Source organism: Myotis myotis, unplaced genomic scaffold (assembly GCF_014108235.1).
Source record: "Myotis myotis isolate mMyoMyo1 unplaced genomic scaffold, mMyoMyo1.p scaffold_m19_p_12, whole genome shotgun sequence".
In the NCBI taxonomy this organism is placed as follows: Eukaryota; Metazoa; Chordata; class Mammalia; order Chiroptera; family Vespertilionidae; genus Myotis; species Myotis myotis.
Window position 1 is genome coordinate 46329927 of NW_023416316.1, and position 20611 is coordinate 46350537.

Genomic DNA, 20611 nt, shown 5'->3' on the forward strand with positions numbered 1-20611 from the left:
GGTGTAGGACAGAACATTTAAAACCCACAACTGGTAACCAAGACACCTGATTAAAAGCGACATCACTTTTCAAAACTCAAGGGACTGACTGTTCCTCACTTACCATGGACGTGGATTCCATTTGGTTGAAAAGAAGAGTTTGTTTCCGGCTGGTAAGACTTCAGGTGTGATCCTGAGGACTGCTGGGTGTGGGGAGGCTGTGTCCTCTGCATAATGGAAGAAGGAGCTGGAACTCGCCGGGGACTGATGTGGTGAGGAGATGGAGCAGAAGGTGCGAACCTGAGAAAACAATTATAAAGGGAAGCATGAGAGACGTAAAATCACAGGGGCAGAGGCACTCTTCGAAGCCACATTCTAATTCTCCATTCTGGTTACAGAACAGCATGACACAAAGCACTTTTAAAAAATAAACCTTAAGACTTTTGTCTTCCATTTTTAACCACTGACCTCTCAATTGAGATGTTGAGGAATAAAAGAGACCAGCAAAGGGGAAATCTAGTCACGATTTGGGTTTGTCAAGCTTCTTAAAATGCATTTCAAAAAATCTGGGTTCAGTGAAATTCAAAGCACACCTTTTGTCAGACCACTTTTCTGCTAATTTCAGTCCTTTTGCATTTTAAGGGAAATTTGATCCATATGTTTCTGATTCATTTACACTTAGCTCATAAACATTTTGTTCTAATAAGACATACCAGAGGTCCAAGAAGTGTTACAAGTCTTTATTATAAGCCTCTCTAATCCTATTCTCTTTAACAATACATTTCATTTTCTTTTGCCAATAATACATTAACTTAGATCTCAAAGGTCAAATGTGGTTTGAAATCCAGAACCCAAGAGATTGGTGTGGGTTCTGTGCATGGCAAAGAACACCGCCCAGGGTGTGACAGAAACACAATGTGGGACGTCTTTTGCAGTCATAGCTACCAATCACAATAAAACTATTGGTAGTTTCTGAGGAGAAAATTACAGGTGTTTAAATATAGTAACATCAACAACTAACCTGAGTTAAAACAGATAACTGACCGTAGATTTTCTAATTGTAAGGAAGAATTGGCAGGATCTAATTCACTAGGAGTAAAATGACAGTGTATACTTCCCAACACTGAAGGGAGGGTGTACTTGTTAAACAATGTTAAAGTTCAATAATGTCCATGAAAATGGTACTGGATTTCCCAGTTCAGCAGGGGCTGGCACAGTCTGGTACATAAGGAATCTGTCAGTCAGTGAAAGGAAGCAGCAACATCTTGGGAAAACTATGTTAGCAATGAACTGTTTAATTTCCCTCCCAAAGACCCAAGAAGTTAAAAACTTTCAATTGGCTGTTTCTTACATTGTGTAGAAAAACAGGCTTTGTTTTATACTAACGTGTAAGCTTGTCATGTGTGCACACCCTTTATTTCACAGAAACAAACCACTTCACTCTGCTGGGCTTTTTGTGTAAGGCCATAGATGATAAAAAAAGGATGAACCAATCCTGTTTGTAAAGTAATTTGCAATGTTCTGAACAAGAATATTTAATAAGGCAGAGCTTCTACATTTGTATGATAGCTGTAAGAAACCATGAGATGAAACCCCATGTTCTTTTTGGCATTCCCCTTGTGGAGGTATGGAGGGCTATGTAAGAACATGATGTAGAAACCCTGATCGGGTAGCTCAGTTGGTTAGAGCATCATCCCAATATGCCAAGATTGTGGGTAAGGCCCCGGTCAGGGCATAGACAAGAATCAATCAATGAATGCATAGATAAGTGGAACAACAAATTAATGTTTTTGTTTGTTTTTCTTTTCTCTCTCTTTCTCAGAATCAATAAAAATTAAATTATTTAAAAAAGAAGGCGATGTTGAAACCAAGTAGGGAGAATCTGGACCAGTTACCCTGTGGACAAGAGAAGTCAGAGAACACTTAGACAAACAGCTGGGCTAGGATGCCCGCTTAATCAATAATGTACAGCGTTGCTCTGCTGAAAGAGAACGGACACTGAGTGTCTTGTGCAGTAAATGTGTATTTCCCAAGCACATCATCTTACTGGGAACTAGCCTAAGATGTCTGAGTGGCCTTCACAGACAACAAGCAGAAAAACTCTGGAACTGACCCAAGAACATCTAATGAAAACACAGAGCCAGGACTCCTCAAGCGGAGGTTATTTCCTTGGAGAACATGTCCTAAATGTGTCTTGAAAGCTACTGTGAGGTTGTGGGATGGGGATGAAATTATGGGATCATGGCCTTTAGGGATAGGAGTCCTATGGACGGGAGGTCCCCCAAGACAGAGAGCATGCCTGGGGCGCATGTGAATCAGAAGGCAACCTATGTCACTGCAAAATAGCCGTCACTGGGCATCTCAATTTTGGTTTTTTGGGGCAAAATGGCAAGATCCTTTGACCAGTTTCTTAATTATATTTCTTCAATTGGGGATGCGATATGTTCTAGAAGATTTTCCAATTTTTCTTCTGGTACTTCTGCCACCTTTCCTTTATTTTGAGGACTGATGCAAAAGAAATGTATGTTTGGGGTGAGTTGCCATATTTAGAAGTATGACCCTAATGTCATGGGCTTGATGGAGGAGACCCATTCTGTTTCAGAGCTCCCCAGCCCCACAGCAAAGTAAGTCCGACTCATAAACAAGGGTTTGATTAATAAAGAATAGAAAAGGTGGATGGGGAAGGGGAAAGAAGCAAAGATTGTCAGCAATAAAAAGTTTATATTTTTATAATTTGGGATGATGTGGCCATAGGGTGAATTATGATTAACTATGAAAAAGGGGGAGTATTCAACCAACTAAAAGAATAAAATTTAGTTGAGCATTTCAAGAGTCATTGAGAAGGTAATTCTATATAATAGACTCTATACTATATACAGAGTGCATATCTACATATAAGTTATATATTTATCTATCTATAGCATATATGATTATATGCTAATTATAAATCATTCTTATCTTATTCATTCACACAAGCTCCAAAACCAGACTATGCTGTCTTGGCTACCACATATTACTTAATGTAATAATACTGATGAGGAAAAAAAATGTGGTAGTAAAAACACCAAGGTTTTAGCATTGCTTATCTCAGAGACCCAAGGGGAATAAAATATCTACCTACTCTTTACTCTTCAAATGATTCTATATTTTGCTTTTTGCTAATTCAGATTGGATTTTTCTCCATGTTATTCAAATAAGTAAGATTATATGGCATAAAGTTAATATAATTTAAAAATTATATCATTCCATATAAATTATTATTAAAAAATTAAATATAAACCACCTTAAGTAAATAAATGTATGCCTAAGTAGTATTTGATTTAAAAAGAAAAGAATTGGTATAAAAATTTTAACTTTTATATGTATAAAGAAAAAATGAAAAGCGGTAAGATGTGATCTCAATTATCCGGGCAATTGCCAGGAACAAGGAAATAAATAAGAATTTAGCACTAGAAAACCCAGCATAAGAAGTGAGTGTGTAAATGTGACTAACTTTCAAGTACGATACGTAGAATCAATTTTGTTACTGTTTTAAAACACTACACAGTACTTTATTGAAAAAATCTTTTTAAAATCTAATTAATCCCTCTATTAATTAATTTAATGTTTATAAACGTAGTTACTTGTTAACCAGCTCATAGTAGGTAGAAATAGCTAATTAAAGTCAGGGTGCAGGGCAGAAGAGGAGTAAATACAGTGGAAGAGAAGCCTACTATTAGAGTCAAGGCTCAGCAGCATCCAAAAACAACCGCTGACAACTCATAGCAAGAGAGATGCCAGAAACATTATTTCAAAAGCCAAAAGGACGCAAGAAACTTGACTAGTTTGAGGCCATCTAACCCCAGAAGCAAGCAAACAAAAAACGTACACACTTAAACAGACGCTTGCTGAGGGACACATAAAATGTTCCTATTGTTACTGCTGGAAGGATGAATCCTGTTTTCTTAGTGTCCTCGACTATTTTCCAAAATTGTTAACACACACATGCACCTATCAAAATGAAAATGGTCAATATTCTGCCCCAAACAGATTTTTTTTTAATTCAAAGAAGGTAATTTTTTAAAAATAATGCTAAAACAAACAAACAAACATACTGATGCTGAATATAAATTGCAAGGATTTACAACTTTTCTTCTATGGACTATCTCATTCCCCCCATTGCATCAGGAGAGATGACGTCACTCCCATTCATCCTCAATGACAGCAGGGTCTGAAATGTTTCTGGGTCCAACCCTGCCCCCCAGCTGCTGATGTGTACTTGACATTTCACAGGTTGTATTCCTCATGGCTTTCCAGTCTCTTCTCTGGCCTTTTGTACTTTTATAAAACAACAGAAGACTGTTATGTAAATATGCACACAACAGACTAGAATTAAAAGAAAAAAACCACTGCTTACCAGAAACAGATCACACAAAAGCAAATCACAGAATTGAGTCAACCACTTCCACTCATTTAGTGGAGGAGTTTATACAACCTTAACATGAGCCACGGTTCACTGGCTTGCAAAAAAAAAAAAAGGATGAGAGGAAACAGGTTTTAAAAGGCTAATAAAAAAATTTTCTGAAAAAAACAAAAACAACAACCAACACTGAATATTTATCTATACACACCTTCACAAAAGTCTGATACTTGGGGTATTCACTTGGATATGGTGGCCTGCTCCCAACCTTGCAGAGAGGTGGGCCAGAAACACAGAGGTCATCTCCCCTGCAGAGGTAGTACTCAATCTGTGTCATAGAACAATAGGTCCCAATCAAGACACACAGAACTGATGAGGATCACATGCAGAAACACTGCGAACGGCAGGAGAAGCAGATGGATGCCACGGAAGACAGATGTACTGGAAGCCCTGGGCTTGAATCCTGCCACTGTCCCTTACTAGCTGGGCAATCTTGAATAAATTACATGATTTCTCCCAGCCTCAGTTTCAAGTATAAAATAAAGATAATCTCAACTCTCACTGGGGAATGTGAAATCTGAGATAACATTTTTTATTTGTTTATTCAAGAGATGGTTACTGAGCACTGACCAAGTGTGTGAAACTGTTTTAAGCACCAGGAATAAAGCAACACATGACACACATCTTTGTCATTGTGAAACTTATATTTAGGTGAGGGGAGGCAGGAAATGAACTATGTACTGAGCTAAAGGAACTGATTACTGTGAAGAAAGTGAGGGATGGGGTGGATTATGAACAAATTTAAATTGGGAAGTATTTAGTCAAAGTACTTTAGGCAATGAGAGCCTGACACCTTTCAGATGATCAATGCATGGCTGCTCTGAACAGAATATAAATCGAAGGAATTCAGACATAAACATGTACCCAGTGCTTGAGAGCTATATTAGACTGAGGTTCAAGCACTGTATTTGAATATCTATGGAGTTCTTAAAATAAGAAATATTAGAACTCTTTTCTCCCTAACTATTCAGATATGGAATCTAAGGCTCAAAGAAAGTGAGGTATTTACTTGTCTGGCTAATTTTCTGGTTCTAGGAGCAGTTAGTTGTGGACTTATGTAAGAGTCTCATTTCATGGTACAGGATTTTCCAAAGGAGTGTCCTGAGTTCACAAATCCATAGGATCATAGAGTGTTCTAGCTGAAGGCACTAGAGCACCACCTTATTTGAATGAGATAAAGTAGGCCCAGAGCCATGAAAGATTCTGGCAGTCCCACCCTAGTTCTCAGATACCACTTGACCACAATAAAGCAAGATACTCTCAAGTGGGAACGGGAAGCAAGGCCAAGGAGTGGTGTGAGGGAGGCCGGGGAGGACTCCTGTGGGCATTGGAGATTTCAATCCTGATCACCAGTTGATGGGGATGTATCAGCAACCTACTCCCTATAAGAAATGTGACAATGGAGGGAGGTTTCTCAGTTCGCTTTGGGGAACCTGCTCAATGTTGAACTGGGGTTCTTCATGCCCAAGCTGGACTTATACCTTTAGCTTTCCAAATGGATAACTTCTTTCCGGCAGCACTCTTTCCCTGTCTTTAAGTCCAAAGTATTCCTATGTCAACTAAGGATTGTATTTCTTCAAACATAACTCACTAAAAACGGTGTTACAAGTCACGCACATGCCATAGTTAACTATGCCTTACTTTCTTTATTTGTGCTGCATAAGTGAGCAGTTCTGGCAAGCCATGTGGGACTGTGTGCTTTAGCACTGCTTCGAGGGATAACACTTTGAAAAAAAGGTACTTACATGATCCACTGGATTAAATGCTGGTTGATATGTACTTTAAAGTCCTCCCCCATCTCCCTTCCATAGGGGTTACAGACCTCCCAGAAAAGAGAGAATGCATCAGAACAGCTTATTTCATTGTATTCGCATGAAAAATATTATTGATTTGCTGCCAGGGAGTAGAAATAATGGATACAAACTGGTCTATGGTGGATTTGGGGAGGTATTTTTTTATTCCCCCAAAGAATTGTGGGGCATCATCTGTGGTGGTTTTAAAGTTCATCTGTGAAAACTAATCAATGAAAAATGGCTTTAGCAGTTGGCCCAACTGCAGAGGGGAAAAAAGGAATCCTTTTCAAACCTAAAAAGAAAAGCACAGTTTTAAGAATTTCACATCTGATTTAACATCTAAAAAAAAACCCCAATGATAATACCCCACTTTGTATAGCCAGACAGCACTTCGTTTTAGTAGATTTTAGTGGTCTTTATAACGATTTATGAATCACTTCATGAATTCCTGGCTGACTCATCTGGGTGACTATAGTATCTACTTATACTTCCCTTCTGTCTCACAAAAGAGACAGTTGGACTCAGTTCAATCCAGATTTGTCCCCGAATGAATCACAGCACGTTACTGGGGGAACTGCAAATTGAATTCTGCTTCTGAGACAATCAAGACCAGCTTTCAGAAATGAAGAAATGGCCACTGGGAAGTGTGGGTAATTGCAACACTGTCCATCTGGGCAGAACGAAAGCAGGCCAGGAGCTGTATACATCCGTCCGAGGACTCTAGTCAAAGAGCGGAATCTGTCCCCTGGAAGGGCTCAGTGTTTCCTTCTTACAAGAGGCTGGGTCAATATTAACTGCAAATAATTTATCACATCGGACCAGACCATGACTCAAAAATAACTGCTGGAACCTCCGCAGAGCATGACAAATTGAGGGCTGTGAAGCTGGCGGTGGGTAAAAGGATCACCAAGGCTTTTAAAAGAAGACTCACGTATATACTATAGTGAATGTTTGTGAGAAATAGAAAGGATAGAGTGTTCTGGATAAATTTTTCTCAATGTGGGCACAGAGTCAGCTGTAAGTAAAAAAACAAAAAACAAAAAACAAAAACAACCCCAAAACAAATTTACAATGTCCAAGGCAGAGAAGTGTATTTTTGTTCTGATAAATACCAAAATAGGGCATCACACTATCCCCCGCCCCCGTGGAAATAGAAAGGGAAGAGGAGAGGACATCCAGGATACATTAGAGAATCGAACTATGCAGGACACACTGAACCAGCACCTGCGGTATTTTTGGAATATATTGCCTGCAGAATTGGCCATAACTTAGTTGTTTGTCTATTTCAGAATCTATGTGATAAGGAGGGAGGGAGGAAAAGTCAGGTTCTGCCAAATTCTCTCTACAGAAAAGCACCAGCCAGAGGAAAGTTTACCAGAGTGGACTGAGACATTTGATGTCAAAAATAATGCTATGAAAAAAATTCTGCAACGATAGCATCCCTTCAGCAGTTCTAAGTAGGTCAAAGCAAGGGGGATTGACTATGGCCCACCAGGTGGCAAAGGGAAGAATCTCTTGTCCAGCATGGTGTGAGGCGTAAAGTTTAGTTGGACTTGCAGTGGAGTACATTAGATAAAAAAAAAAAAATCATTCAGAGGGGAGTGTGAGAATGCCACATGAGAAATGGGGGGAAAGAACTGTTATTTTCAACTAAACACAAGAAAGGGAGGAGTAGGTAGATTTAAAAAATGGCCTCTTCCATGCCTTTTTCATAATCTCAAACTACATAGACCAGTTTCTTGACAATTTCCAAAGAACTTTTAGAACTAACATCAAAATGCAGCATTCCTGCCCAGTATGGCCAGGGGCCTTTGAAAGCCACTGCAAGGTGAGACCTCAAAAGTCAATATAATCCATAAATTTGAAAAGAAACTAGTGGGTGGTGGTCTGGTCAGTACTAACATGTGCTGCTATTTGGCTAGAGAAATGCATTAGAGGAAAGCATATACTAACAAATTCACAATTAGAGACGGGCTCTTGGCTGCTATAGAAGAAAAGAGCATCAGATCCTCAGATGTTTACTGCCATCCTGTCTCTCCAGCCCCTCATCCAGGATTATGCAAAGGTAAGTATTTGAGAAATGTTGCTTGTTGCCGGTGAAGAACTACTATGTTGAACAGACCACTGGTTCCACAGACTTGGCTCCCGACTCGGTGCCAGTTCCTGTGTCCAGGTAGATGGTACCTTGCCCAATTGGTCCAAACATCCAGCTGAATATTGTTTTTCCCAAACACCACCGTTTCTGTTTCTAAGGGGGAACATCTTATTCAAGAGAATAACCTCCTTTACTCTGAAAAGATGATTAAAACAGAGAAAAGTTTTTATCCTTGCAATTAAACAATAACAACAACAAAACAACAACCAAAGACAATTTCTCAGAAAATTAAGCAAAAAGACTAATCCAAAGAACTTTGTCTTTTGATTTCTGCTTATCTCAATAGTATTCCTCATCAAAACGAAACACACAGTCCTTTACTTGCAAAAAGATATATAGTCTTTTAGCAGCCAAGTCCCCCACTGTCCCCACTCAAGAGGAGAAAAGACAAAGTTAATTTCCAGATCACACTATAAAAACATTAAGCAGAGGCTTTCCTTTGAACAGCCATTTCTACGTCAGAGACGAGAGGCGCTTGGTAATATGTGGATGCCTTGACTCAGGCTAGAATAACTTGTGGGCTTTCGCTTGGGGAAATCTGGCTGCATAGGACTTGCTATTTCAGAGAAAGCATATGAACAGAACACCCTGACACATTTGAATAATATAATGGCTTAGTTTGAACTGTATGTTGCTTCATGCTAATGCCCTAAAGTAGAGGTTGCCAGAAAAGGAATTCTATTTTACCTCAAGCCTCCCTTGTTACTGTCATGACTCACTTTCCTGACTGAATATCCAAGGGGACTAAACAAACATCATCATGGGCTTCACATGCCGTAGATTTGTTTGGAATGTGGGAACAAAATAAAGATGGCTGATTTGGCATTCAGAGGTGAAACAACTTTCTTGGCACTTAAAAAATATAGTTCCTATTACAGACATTCTAATGGTTGCTTTGTGATGTGTGCTTGTAATTGATTTAAAATGAAGAACCAGTGTACTTTGCAATTAAAAATACATGGAAAACAGCCCGATGTGAATGAATGTTTGGGCCACGTTTGTCTGGTAGACTGCCACACGTATGCACACATCAGAGTCTCTTCCATTGCCATGAAGTGGCCCAGAGGAGAGTGTGGAGATGGAAAAACAGCAATCATCTGCTCAGGGTGACTATATCTTTCCTAGAAATAATGAAGGGATCACTGTCATCATTCTGCCTTCCATCAACAGTCATTCATTCCACACAATTTTTAGATGCTACCCTCTAAACCTTAAGGGGAAGGATTGTGAACAAGGTTCTTATAAGTACAACATAGTCCAGTTCTCAGAGAACAACCATTCCAGTGGAACACAAGCAGATCATTAAACAGTGTCATTTCAGGGAGTGTTAAATCTATGAAGAAAAATAGAGCAGAGTTAAGGAGTAGAGCGAGATTGGAGGGGGAGTTTTAGATGGTGTGGTCAAGAAAGTACTCCTTTCTGAAGGAGTAACATTTGAGCAGCCACCAGAAATGAAGACACAGTCATGTGATGTTCTGGTGAAGGTCATGACTTTCAGGTTTCAGGAACAGCAAGTATGAGGGCCCTGAGGTTAGATGAGCTGTGTTCCAGGAGCAGGAAGGACAGTGTGGCTGGAGCATACTGGGCGAGACGGGCAGTGGTAAATGACTGTGATGAAAAACAGACCATAGAGGGCCATGCAGACTTCAAAAGGACCTGGACTTTATTCCAAGTATGGCTGGGGGTAGGGGTGTGAGCAGGAAATCCTCAATGGCCCCATTTACATTTTAAAGGGTATGTCTTGTGGTGGAGCAAAGGCCTGTGTGCCCTGATGGGTTGATAGTGGAAGGCTGTGGGTAGGCAAGATTAGATGTGGGAGACCATTTAAGGGGATGTTGTAGTGAAATGGGAGGGGATGGTGGTGAACTACCCTTGAAGCAGTGAGGCTGATTGGGCTTAAGAGTATTTGAGCTAATAGGACACATACATTAATCAGATGTGAGAGTATTGGGGAAAAAAGAGCAATCAAAGTTGACTTCTAGGTTTTTTGGGTTTTAATTTATGTGTGTGTGTGTGTGTGTGTGTGTGTGTGTGTGTGTGTGTGTGTTTTCCCCCATTGGAGCCACTCACAATCACTAGAAAGATAAGAAGAAAGTAACAGCATCACCATTTCCCCATATGTGTGACTACTAGGAGTAAATCAGTGTGACATATTTAAGAAGCTATTGGTAAGGTGAATATTTCTCTGAGGAGAAAGTTCATTCCAAAGGCAAATATCCCAACTATTGTTTTCCATAGAGAATGAAGCATGGCTGTGTTCATGGATCAGAATTTAAGAAGTTAATGATTGGTGGGCTATTCTGCCCTGGAATAAACATGGAAAAGTACCAGGAACTTCTGATAGATTTAAAGAAAATAAAATAGGAAAAGAATACTAAGAGTTTCTAATCTAAAACCCAAAGATCTAATCTCCATTTTCAAGGCTAGGGTATTGGAATTTTCTGCCTTTCCACTGCTCTCAGCATTGACATCAGAAGCAACATTCAGTGATTCTCAAGTAGAATGTGTGTGTGTGTTTTGTTTTGGGGGTTGGATTGTGAACCCCACCTCTCTTAATCTTGAATATATATGAAGCTGACCCCCTTATGGGATACCCAATGAGGGTAACTGTTTTCAGAATAGAAGGTACTGTGACCCAAAGAAAGAATGGTGTTCATGCTCACCTGGTATTAGGTGACCACCATATCCACAGACTTTTAATAGGGGATGAAGTAGATGCCAACATGCAGGCTGATAAAAATGGCTATTGGAGGCTTATGTCTATGTTTCAGCTATGGCTTTTTTCAATGATTTCAACAATCAAGATGGACAAGCTTTATTTTTAAGATTGACAAGCAGTGTTTTGTTGTTTGTTTGTTTGTTTGTCACCCTATGAGTTTGATATCTTACTACACATGTGGGAATGTGTCTGTCACACATGTTAGGGAGCCTCTCAGAGCAGCGCTCACTGTGTAAATGGCAACTAAAGTATGACACGAGCAACATGGAGACCTCTTAATAATATCCAAGTCTTCTCTGACACAGTGAGACAAGTGAGGCCAAGTTATTGCTGGCATTAGAGCTCTAACATTCAGATGTTCTCTAACATAAAGGGTTGTGTGTGCTTTTTGACACTCAGTGACTCTTCAAAACACCGATATGTCATGACTATGTAAAATACAAACTTTAAATTGCAAAAGACAAAACTGTCTTTTCAAATTATATTAAAAAGGAAAATAACATCAGCCCCACTGTGCTGCCTCATCAGTCTGGGATACACAAAGAACAGCCTGTCTGCTTGAGCACTAGAACCACTTGTCCATTCTTCTTCATTTCTTCTTCTGTTGGGCAGCGATTATGTTCTGAACTCTTGGAAGTAGGATAACATGACAGGGAGGTTTTCTGAATATGTGCCAGAGTCACCAGGGCACCCTATTGGCCAAATACACAAATCCTTGTCCTCAAAAGAAAGCTAAGACTCCTTAATGCAGTGAATGAGGCTCATTCCAAGTTATACCTGAAGCCCCATCCCTGCTCTCTCCCTCCTCTGAGTTTCTGTATACACCCAGGTTGCCTGGCCAGGTCCTATAGATGGTCAGCTTTCAGGAAGACATTGCTTCCTCTATTCCTCCCTCCTTAATTCTGGGTTAGGTGATCTTCCTGTGCGTCTCCACAATCCCCTGCAGCACCCTTGCATAACATCCTACATTATAGTTGCCTGTTTATCTGGTTGTCCCTCATTAGACTGGACACTTTTTGAGGACAGAGTCCTCTCAGCCTTATGACCACTGTGTCCTCAGTGTCCAGCATACTGCCTAGTACACAAACACCAGCTGAGTGAATGACTCAATAAATCAATGAACCCAATGCTGAGATAGACTTTAATAAGCTTTAATATTTTATATGATGCTTATAATTTTTAGTCATTTTTTGCATAAGAAGAGAAAGATTATGTGGAATATATGTTTGTGTGTGTAAGGCTATGAACAAGCTGAGTGTGTGAAGACACCAATGTCCCTGTTTTCTCAGAAAGTCCAAGGAAAGGGAAGGACAGCAAAGCAGCAGACCTAGTTTTGAGCTGTTCAGATGCTACATGTGCAAATAAGAGAGAATGATGCCTGTAATGCTTCTAATATTGAAGACCACAGGAGAGTAATGTAGGGAACCCCAGCAGTGGATGATGGCAAGGGAGTCTAGGCAATGTGTATGTGTGCATGAATGTATGTATTTTATTAGAGCAACTACTTATTACGTCAATATATGCAGATTACACGAGATGGTGGGAACTCTGAGAATTAGGATCACCACATCTGGACCAATGAATAAAGGGAAACAATCTTGGGAACCTCCACCTGCACAGTGGGAATTGACAATAACCTCCTGTTTCCTAGGCATTCCCCTCACTGAGCTGTTTCCCTTGTGAAACCCTCCTTAGCACCTACCACTGGTGCAGTCCATGGAACTTTAGAGGGTATAAGGACACTTAAGGTCCTGCCCTCAAATAACTAATAATCCAGCTAGCAAAGTGACATCTGGGAAATGGTAAACAAATTAAACAGATAAAAAGATCCCAGGAAGTTAACAGGGTGACTTGTCTCTGTGGCCTGCAAGAGACAAGAAGCCTTTCTGGGCTGAGAACTATCCCAAGCTCCAAAGGATAAGTAACATTTAGTCAAAATTAGGACAATAAGGGAAGTCTTAAGTAGAGAAAGACTCCGAATTAAGATGCAGAAACAGTCAGTTTCTTCTGACTAGAGCAGAAGAACTTGCTAGAACTGCAAAGATGTTAGATAGAAAACAATTGCTATCCTTGACCCCTTAGCATCCAGGAAAGCTGCACTATGTTCTCAATGCTGAATCAGAACATACCATCTCTGAAGACCAGCCCTTATTCAAAGGCACAGAAAGAGCGTACATATATCAAAGTACCAAGAATTCTAGCAACTTCACATCTGATATGAATGAGAAACAGTAAGGCTTTCCAAGACTCGATTCAGACTCAATAAATAGGCATGCCTTATTTGGTTAAGGTGTTTTGATTACTTTCTCAAAAACACCCATTCCTAACATTCTCTGCTGTTGATTCCTGTACTGGATTGTATACTCCTTGAGGAGACCACAGCTTTGCTTTCGGTCCTCTCTGGCTCAGAGGTGGAGCTCATAGGAAGTCCCTCTACTGGGGTCAATCCACCAAGCCTCTTAAGCTCTGCTGCTTGTACTGCAGAGCACACCATGTCTGTGGCCTTCTTCAGAATGGAGAGATGCAGCTGGCATGCAGAAAAGATGAATGACACAAATCCAGCCAACTCATTATTGGGATTGCAAGGTTTCTCCATCTCAAGAAGGGACTCCCATCAATGTGTGTGTGTGTGTGTGTGTGTGTGTGTGTGTGTGTGTGTGTGTGTGTGTGTTTTCCGGTCTAGAAGATATACTATGAAATTCAATGAGTTAACATTACCTACGACACTGGGTTCCTCTTATGGGAAGTCCCTGTTATAAAGTACCATTGGCCTATTCAGGATGACGTAGTAAAACGCCCCTTCCCATAATAAGTTTAAACCAACATTAGGTGGTGTGGTGTGATGCTGCTTCAATCACTGAAATGATGTCATTCAGGTAATATTTCAAAATAAAAATGAAACCTGGCCAAACTGGCAGAACTTGCTTTTATTTTATTTTATGATGGTTGAAGAATCAAAGAACCTTATGCTAACTGGCTGGATGTGGTGGACCTTTCCTGACTTCTGACAGTGAGTCAGCTCATTTTATTAACAAGTAAAAGCTAAGTAAATCATGAATCAATGCCCACAAAGCAGGAAAAAATGCCTGTTTCCCACTAAAAATCGCAAAGTGTGATAAACCTATTTCCGTTCAGCAAACTTCTGGAGTTTTTACTGGGGGATTTCCCAGGCAAACAGAGGCAAAGATATATAAACCAAAAGCGGAAGGTAAGCACATTTCCTCTTAGTGTTTTTAGGCTGGACACTAATGCAAACACAGTGAATGATTCAGGGCTGTTTCATGTCATCCTCCTCTCAGGACCTGATCCGGAGAGATAACCTTCCTTCCACACACTTGCCCATTCCAGGCGGGCTGGCACAGGGATGGGACATACCTCCTGTGGGAAGAGCAGAGCAGGAAGGCAAAGCCACAAAATGAAACGTCCACTTCGTTCACCCAGTCATATATATAAAGAACCACCGCCTTCCCCTTCCTCTCAATTTTTCCTTCCCAGATTAGTTACATTATCAACCACTGTCACCAGTTCACATCCTCCGGCTTCTAAGTCTGAATCTCTCAGCCAGGTCAAGGTTGCTCGTCTCTGTTAGCAGCAACAGCTACTCGTGTCTGCTTCATGCCATGTCATATGCCACGTGCTTTACCTGCTTTGGTTCATTTATTCCTAATTCCTATGAGGTGCAAACTGAGGTTCAGAGGAGCTAAGGGACACTACATCACCTATGTATATTCCTGCCAAAAATGTGTACATCTGTTAAGTAAGAAACAATCATACAAATCCAGACTGTAAAACATCCTGCAAAAGAAATGTTCCAAGTTCTTAAAAAACTGTAAATGTTATGAAAGATAATAATAATAATTTTTAAAAGCTAGGGAACTTCATTAGATTCAAGAAGACCAAGAAGAAATGAGAATTGTGATCCTTGTTAGATCCTGGATCATAAAAAGGAGGAAAAAAACCCCTGCCTGTATAAAACATTATTCCCATAATTGAGGAAATTTGAATATTGATTGTATATTAGATAATAATACTATATCAATGCTAAGTTTCCTGAGTGTGATAATTATATTGTGATTATGTGGGAGAATGTCCTTCTTGGGAGATCTCTTCTGAAGTAATTAGGGTTAAATTAGCACAATGATGTTTGCAACAACCTCACAGATCATGCAGAAATAACAGGCAAACAAACTAACAAACAAAGGATCTGCCAAGTTAGAAAAGCAAAGACAAAAAGAGATAGAGAGAAGGTAGCAAAATATTAACAGTGGGTGAATGTGGGTATAGAGTGTATGGGTGTTCATTGTACTATTCTTGCAGTTTTTTTAATATGTTATAAATTTTCAAAATGGAAAAAAACCAATATAAAATAGAATGTTTTTTTAAAAAACCAACCCAAGCATCTGGAGCATCTAAGGAACACATTCAAACCATAGGTAACTGCGGAAGCTGCATTCAGATATCAGGTTTTTGACTTGTTACTGTTGCTCTTGCTTCCATCAATAGCTAAAATCTTTTTCTACATTTATTCTTTTAATGGCTGTGTACAGAAAGAAGATACGTGGATTTTTTTTCTCACATTCATGTAAAGAGTTGTTGTGACTACTAATAAGATGAGATGAGAAAGAGAAGATCTCACTGGATAGTTTCTTAGTTTTACCACTGTGAAAAATTAATAAACAGAAACCTCATTTAAAATGGAGTCAGGAGACTAGAAGAGAGAACTCGCATGCACATGTCACTTAACCCACAATACTGACCCCAAAGAAGAGATGTATTTTGCATCTCCAGCAGGAAGTAATATTACTTTACTACCTTAGCTGGAAGAAGAAAAGATCCCTTCTTGCCCAGTAACAAGTCAGCCAATGGGGAGACTGCCATAACTCAACCAATGAAAAGTCGCTATACTTTGAACTATCCCTTTCCTCCAATGGACTCTTCTTTACAAGAGCCCCTCCCAAGTCCATTAAGAGTACTCCTCTCCTTTATTTCTTTGGACTTGCACATGGTTTGCCATTAGCCTGAATGTCCTGAATTACAATTATTTCTTCTTCTGGAATAAACCTATTTTGCTGCAGACATAGTGGCTATTTGTTTAAAGTCAACACTACCTGTGGAGCATGATTTTCAGCCAGGCAGAATGCAATGAGATGATGGAGAGCCCATGGCTAGTATCATTCAAAACCCTACCTCCTCCACCCTGTGGATGTCTGAGAGGAACATCTAGGTAACTCAAATCAAGGCAGATGATAAGTGGAGAGGAGATAAGAAGGGTGGCACGCTGTCCACATCACTGGAGGGCCAGGCAGTCCAAAGTGTCAAGGTTTCAAAATTTTCTCCCAGAAACTCTTTATGAGGGTGTTATCAACATAAAGTATTCAGCAAATAACGCCTTCCTTGTCACCCATATAGAATCCTGTGCCCTTTTATGCTATACTCTCAACCTAGTACTGCTGACCTATGTGCTGAAAGGCACCACCTTACATCTGAAAAGATTTCCATTGGTAGGGACATTACCTTAAAATTGAGTCCCTGAAACAAGCTAAGGAAAGGTGGGAAAGACAGAAACATTTTGATGTGTTTTCCCAGCATCAGACACTTCAGTTGGCAGCCAATATCTTTTCATTTTTTCCCATGGAAAATAAAACAGACGAGATATTTGATCCACATGTTTTGTGTATGTACTTTTTAAAATGTCACCTTTGGGTAACTCAACCCACCAATGGATTATTAATAAAATTCAGCAACTGTCAAAGCCCTTCTCCATGTGGAAGGAGGTCTGGCCGCAACACCTATTAGAAGAGAGAGACAGATGGCCTTACCTCTCAGCTCCCGCGTCCACAGCTGTGAGTGGAGGTAACTGGGAGGAGGGGTTGTGGGGGCTCCCCTGTACATTATGTCCCGGAGAAGGGTGACTGACAGGATGTGGGGGTGGCACAGCCCCAGCAGCTGTTCCGCTTCGGCTTGAATGATTACTGGAGAAAATGGAAGCTGAAATCAAGGGAGAACAAGCATCAGACTGTGGCCCAAGTGAAGCCCACATTTTTTAAACGCCAAAGACGGAAAGCAAGCATATTTTAGGGGCTTGTTTTCCTCTTGGTGGTTTTCAGGGAACACTTCTCCTCTTATTGGAGATACACAGCAATGTTTTCACGGTGAAACAAGTTTCCCAGCTGATGCACCTGTAGGGCTGCCTGAGGAGCTCATGCGAGGCTGACTCTAGGCTGATGGTCACGGTTTCCCATAAGCAGCGCCTTGCCCCACCAGCCTCCTGTCTGACACAGTATAATTAGTCAATCTTCTAATGTCTGCATCTGAGCGAAGGTCTCTACATTAACACACTTCCATCAGGAGGGATGGGAGTCAGGTGGCAGAAGATCCACTCTGCTGACCTATAAGGTTACAACAGGGGCCTTAGTCCACTCCTCATCACTGATGCCAGCACTGTGGGTCAGGCTGGGGTCTCTCTCTGTCATTGTTAAATCAATGTAATGAGAACGGAGCTTCCCCCGATCCTAGCACACATACAGGACCCTGCACTCTTTTAACTTCAGAGTCTAACTGACCCCAGGCATTTCCCCAACCGTGTGATGGATGCATGTACTTGGTCTTCATGGAGGATGAGTCTCCTCCTAACACTGCAGAGTATGAAAAGGTGGTCTCACAGGCATCTCTGGGATCATCCCCCTTGTTGTCTATGATGACACAGAGAGTGAGTTACAGCCTCATTCGTAGGGGCAGCCCAGCCTCTGAGAATGGTACATGACCTCTAATTTAAATGTGTGCCCATTTAGATGGGCTAATTGGTAGGATGTCACAAGAGAAGCTGGGCTTGTCACTTGCAGAGTCTGCCACTAGCAGAGAGGCTCTGGCAGTGCCTGGGACATACTCAGCAGACATCTCATTAGAGTGCCATCACACCAGCATCCCTACACGGACTCTCTTTAACTTCCTTCTCTGTACACAGCTATGCTGAGCTTTATGCCCGACCCTGCTCTTTTTGAACGTACCCTACTGATATCAAAGAATAAATGGATTAAAAAAATAAATCAGGCTAAGGATCAAGACAAAGAAGCCACATAATCAAAGAGATTGGAAGGTTTAAAAGTTCAGGGAGCTGTATTTTTAGACCAGCACCACATTTCTCCAACCCCTTCTGGATAGAATTAATACCTCAGATGACCCAGCCCCCAATAGCTTAATCCAATGGGATAAGAGTTCAAGGACTTAAAGGAACATGTGAAAAGGCAGAATTATCATCTTCCCGCTTAAAAAGCAACTGACAGGGGTGTGATCTGATTTGAAGGGTTTATTTCTGGTAAGTCAGCATTGTGTCAGGTTAACTCTTGTCCTCAGAAGCCTGTATCCTGCACATCTTCAAGAGGTAGTGTGACCAGAAAATGCTTACTGGCTCAAAAAGGCCATGTGGAGTGTCTGCAGTGCATCCGCCTCCAAAAAGTTGCACATTTGCAAACACGCTGCAGTCACCTCATGAATCACTGCCCTCATTTATGCTCATCTCGCACAGGCGACCACAGTTCTGCTTGTATTCCAAATAATAATTTTACCCAAGAGAGAAGGATGTTGTTTGGATTCACTGTGGCAATAGTTTTAGGACTGGTGTTTGTCGGCATAGATCGCAGTGTTTTATATACTATTCCAAAAACTAATGGAATAATAAGAGATCGCAGAGACACTGTGGAAACACAGCTAATTTTTTTTCTGCCTTCGTGTAGTAATGTGAGCGCTCTTATTTGTTTTGTTGCAATTGCTGAATGCATCCATCACTTACTATCCTCTGGAGGTGTTGTTGTTGTTGTTGTTGTGTGTGTGTGTGTGTGTGTGTGTGTGTGTGTGTGTTTGTCACAAGGGAAGCACTGCCTCTGCTGCTTGTAACTCGATGGGTAACAGGGAAGCTTGGTGTGCACACTGTATGCTCTACTCCATGGTTCGATAGAAAATGGGCTGCTTCCCAGAGGTCTACTTTAGTACATTAGCGATGTTTTTGCTTTAGCTGCAATGAAATAGGCTGGGGAATTTGGTGGGGTTTTTTTTTGCAGCTTGTTGTACACTATAAGCTAGGCCTGGTTAAGTACCTTTCCTTCATCCCACTTAATAGCTAGCACCAACCGTCCATTATCCATCTATCCATCATCCATTCATCCATCTATCCACCAAACATTATGTTTACAATTTATTTATTTTAATCCTCACCAAGGATATGTTGTTATTTATTTTTGGATGGAGAGAGGAAGGGCGAGAAAGATGGGGCAGAAAGAGAGAGAAGGAGAGAGAGAGAGAGAGAGAGAGAGAGAGAGAGAGAGAGAGAGAGAGAGAGAGAGAGAGGTATCAGTTGCCTCGTGTATGCAGCCTGACTGGTGATCAAACATGCAATCTAGATATGTGCCCTGACCTGGAATCAAACCTGCAACCTTTTGGTGCATGGAATGATGCTCCAAACAGCTGGCCAGGGCCCAAACATTATTCTAAACTCAGTATGTATTAAGTGCTACATGCTACCTAATTTTCTAGATATAGGTCCTTGTCCTTGCAGAGGTTGAAGTTTAGTGAGGGAAAGAGACTTCTGTACATCAATTCTACCAAAATACAAGACTTACTAGTGTACAGCATCAAACAGTATTCAAAGCACTTAACACATTATCTTATTTGTGGCCCCATAATGTGCCCCAAACTCTGGTCACACAAGAAAACTGACCACACCTCAAATATGTCATGACAATTTATGCTACTTGCGTTTGCCTAGAATGTTCTCTAACTTTGTCCACTTGTTTTAATACTTTTGTTCTGTGTGCAGAGTTACCTGTGTTCTTTTCATTCCTCTCTCAACAGCCAATTTATGAAGTAACTACTGTGTGGCAGACCCTGAGCTAGGTCCTGGAACAAGGTATCCTTGGTGTCTAGTATCTCTAACAGCATCATTCATGTTGGTTTGTTGAACAAGCAAAAATGAGCACCATCTAAATACCAGACAATGCAGTCCATCTTGGGATTCAGCGAGTAGGACAAGGTCAGAAAGAAAGTTACCTATTCTCCGCTAGTCAAGGGATGCCCCAGGGTGAACTTCTCTCACACTTCCAAGTAGGCACATGAACCAGAGTGGCTAAACCTTCTCAGAGATACTCAATACCTGGGCATCAGAGAAGCTAGAGGGCAGAAAGCCAGAGGAACATGGTGTAGTTGAGGAGAGGAGCTACCAAGTAATACTGGTAGAGATGGCTTCTATAGCAACAAAATAGGCAGAATGGTGGAGAGGATACAAGGGTGGACATAAGAGGTATCTGGAACAGGGTCAAAGACTTCGAAACATGCTCTCCAGTTCTGCTGAGGTCAAGTGTTGACTGAGCAACAAACACACAACGACAGCTCTTCCATCCCTTGCTACAGCCAAGGAGTGGTACTGGGGCAGGCAGTGGCCTTTTGAATGCAGAAGAAAGAGAAAGGGGAGGCTTTAGGGTGCAATTTAAAGTCTGTATTTGGCAAGTATACCG

At 40.9% G+C, this 20611-nt stretch overlaps 1 protein-coding gene across 2 annotated transcripts in view; it reads right to left on the minus strand.

Annotated features, from left to right (window-relative positions):
* GLIS3 (GLIS family zinc finger 3) overlaps positions 1 to 20611 on the minus strand; it is a 451227-nt gene that overhangs the window by 29107 nt on the left and 401509 nt on the right. For both annotated transcript variants that reach the window (XM_036331014.1, XM_036331015.1), the window contains 2 exons: positions 16925 to 17093; positions 104 to 279 (listed from right to left, as the gene is read on the minus strand). In XM_036331014.1, coding sequence (XP_036186907.1) covers positions 104 to 279; positions 16925 to 17093 — 345 coding nt within the window. The remainder of the gene's footprint in view (positions 1 to 103; positions 280 to 16924; positions 17094 to 20611) is intronic.